At 33.6% G+C, this 2,282-nt stretch overlaps 1 protein-coding gene across 1 annotated transcript; it reads left to right on the top strand.

Annotated features, from left to right (window-relative positions):
- Positions 1-6: 6 nt before the first annotated feature.
- Positions 7-987, top strand: LOC109591019 (uncharacterized). Its single transcript, XM_020006837.1, has 4 exons — positions 7-218; positions 261-384; positions 432-491; positions 547-987. Exons 1-4 carry the CDS (start codon positions 41-43, stop codon positions 884-886), a joined length of 702 nt encoding a protein of 233 aa, XP_019862396.1. The 5' UTR covers positions 7-40; the 3' UTR covers positions 887-987.
- Positions 988-2,282: the final 1,295 nt, after the last annotated feature.

Below are 2,282 nucleotides of genomic sequence, written 5' to 3'. Positions count from 1 at the left end.
ACCCACATCTGTTCATGTTAATCCAAATACTAATAGGATTATGTGGAATGAGATCAATTGTTCTCAACTCAGTGGTAGATTCATTGAATATAATGTACTTATACAGAATGTATATGTAAATGAGCTTGTGTTTGGTACTGAGTATAACATCAGTGTAGCTGCTGTCAATTCTGTTGGAAGAGGTCCCTTCAGTGATCCTATTTTAGTAGAGATTGGAGGTATGATCTAATCATAATGATTGTGAATTATACTTTCTATAGCTACTACTAGCAGCAGTTGTAATGCATCTAATGATGGTGCTGCTATTGGACTGGGGATTTTTGTAGCTATATTGATGATTCTATTAGCTGTTAGTCTTGCTGTCAATATCTACTGCTTTATAAAGTAAGAAGAACAATTTCCAAATTAAAAATAATATATGTGTACTAAAGATTTATATACCCTGTGATTGCCACAAAAACAAGTAAATCTTCTGCTGAAGAATCAAATAAGTCAGTGTGTTAGTGTGTCTAATAATGTTAGGATTATAATTATGTACAACAATAGAAATGATGAAGACATAACAATGAAAGAATGTGAATCGTATGGTCTTCATGAATTAAATAAAGCAGTAATTTATGAGGAGTGTGATAATAAACTCCCTGTTGTTGATGAATCTACTACTCATAAAAAACCAGTTAAATCTTTTGTTGGTGCATCTACTACTGATGATAAACCAGTTAAACCTATTGTTGGTGGATCTACTACTGATGATAAACCAGTTAAACCTGTTGTTGTTGTTGATGATGAACCACCTGCTGCTGCTGTACCTCCTGCTGTTTATGAAGCATTGGATACTGATGATGTCATACACCATGTTGATGACATTAACATATATGAAACATAAACTAAACTTTTTTGATTATGCACACATGCATACTGGATTAATTGCTGTACTAATAGATAGTGGGACATTATTCAAATAACATTATAACAAGCTTTAGAGTAGAAAGATGGCATCCATTACATGATACTATTTGTATGATTTTGATTTCAAGGAAAACATTAATTTTAGAAACTAATTCATTCCTTTATTTAGCATAGGACACTTTACTGCTCACATTCTCATGTTCATTGTAATACAGATAACCAAATAAAATTAAATTCCTTTACTTGTTACTTTTTCCTATCAGAATTATTGATCCTGGTATTGAGATACCTCGTGAAGGTGCATTCTGTGATCTGGTTTGGTCAACACAAGAGGTAAATATTTATATAAATCATAAATATTTATTGTTGTGTTGGTAAAAATATGCTTCAGTTCTATTAGTACAAAAAACATTGTCATTGAAGCATAAAGAAAAGAAAGCAGTAATATTCACGACTGTAGATTTGTTTACTTTTAAATAAAGTTGCTGGCATGTCTTTACTGGTAGTGGTTGCCTTCTTGTTGAGTGTCAGTGAAGTTATTAGTCAATGTCCACCTTCCTCAGGTAAGACACTGGATTTGTATAATAACAACTGTATAGGTTTTTATAGGTATCTACTTGAGGCATGATGGAAACTGTTATACTAATGGATCATACACTTGGGATAGTAGTGTCGATGAAGTTACTGAAGCTATATCATGTGTGTTACCTGGTACTAGTCTAACTACTGGTCAGTGGGTTAGAGTTACTGATCCTGATGATCCTGTTGACTGTAACAGTAATAGTGACAGTGATCCTTTTCGTTGTACTAATGTCACTTCACCTAATGCTAATATCAGTCTTTATCTTGCTCAGGGACTATCAGCAGATCAAGAAGGCTGGTACAAGTGTTGTCTACCCACTGATTGTTCAGATCCTAACACTAACATCATCTTTGCTAATATATTCAGTAAGAGGAGACTATAATCACTTACTGATGTAATAACTTTTATTTGTAGGATTTGCAGAGATAGAATCATTTACTGTTGCTGATCTTCCTTCTGATATAACAGTATATCCTCAGGAATACAAACTGAATTGTATTAAAATTGGACACTATGAGTATGATATTAGTATGAGCATTGGTGGTACTGCACTGGCTAGTTACACTAATTGTGATGATGAAAATAGCAATTCCCCTTGTCCTGGTACTGTGTTAGTTAGTAGTACCTACATAATAAGATATACTGTTAATATCAGATGGGATGGAATGACTGTCAGTAGTGGGTCAATCAGTCAATCAACTACTGGAGATCAAATGTATCAGTGCAGGGTAGCAGATCATCCTGGTGCTGCTGCAATTAGAATACGTAATGTAACTATAAAAGGTAATGT

This window comes from Amphimedon queenslandica, unplaced genomic scaffold (assembly GCF_000090795.2).
Source record: "Amphimedon queenslandica unplaced genomic scaffold, v1.1 AMPQUscaffold_9124_Cont18930, whole genome shotgun sequence".
NCBI lineage: Eukaryota > Metazoa > Porifera > Demospongiae > Haplosclerida > Niphatidae > Amphimedon > Amphimedon queenslandica.
This window is presented reverse-complemented; position numbering and strand designations above follow the sequence as displayed.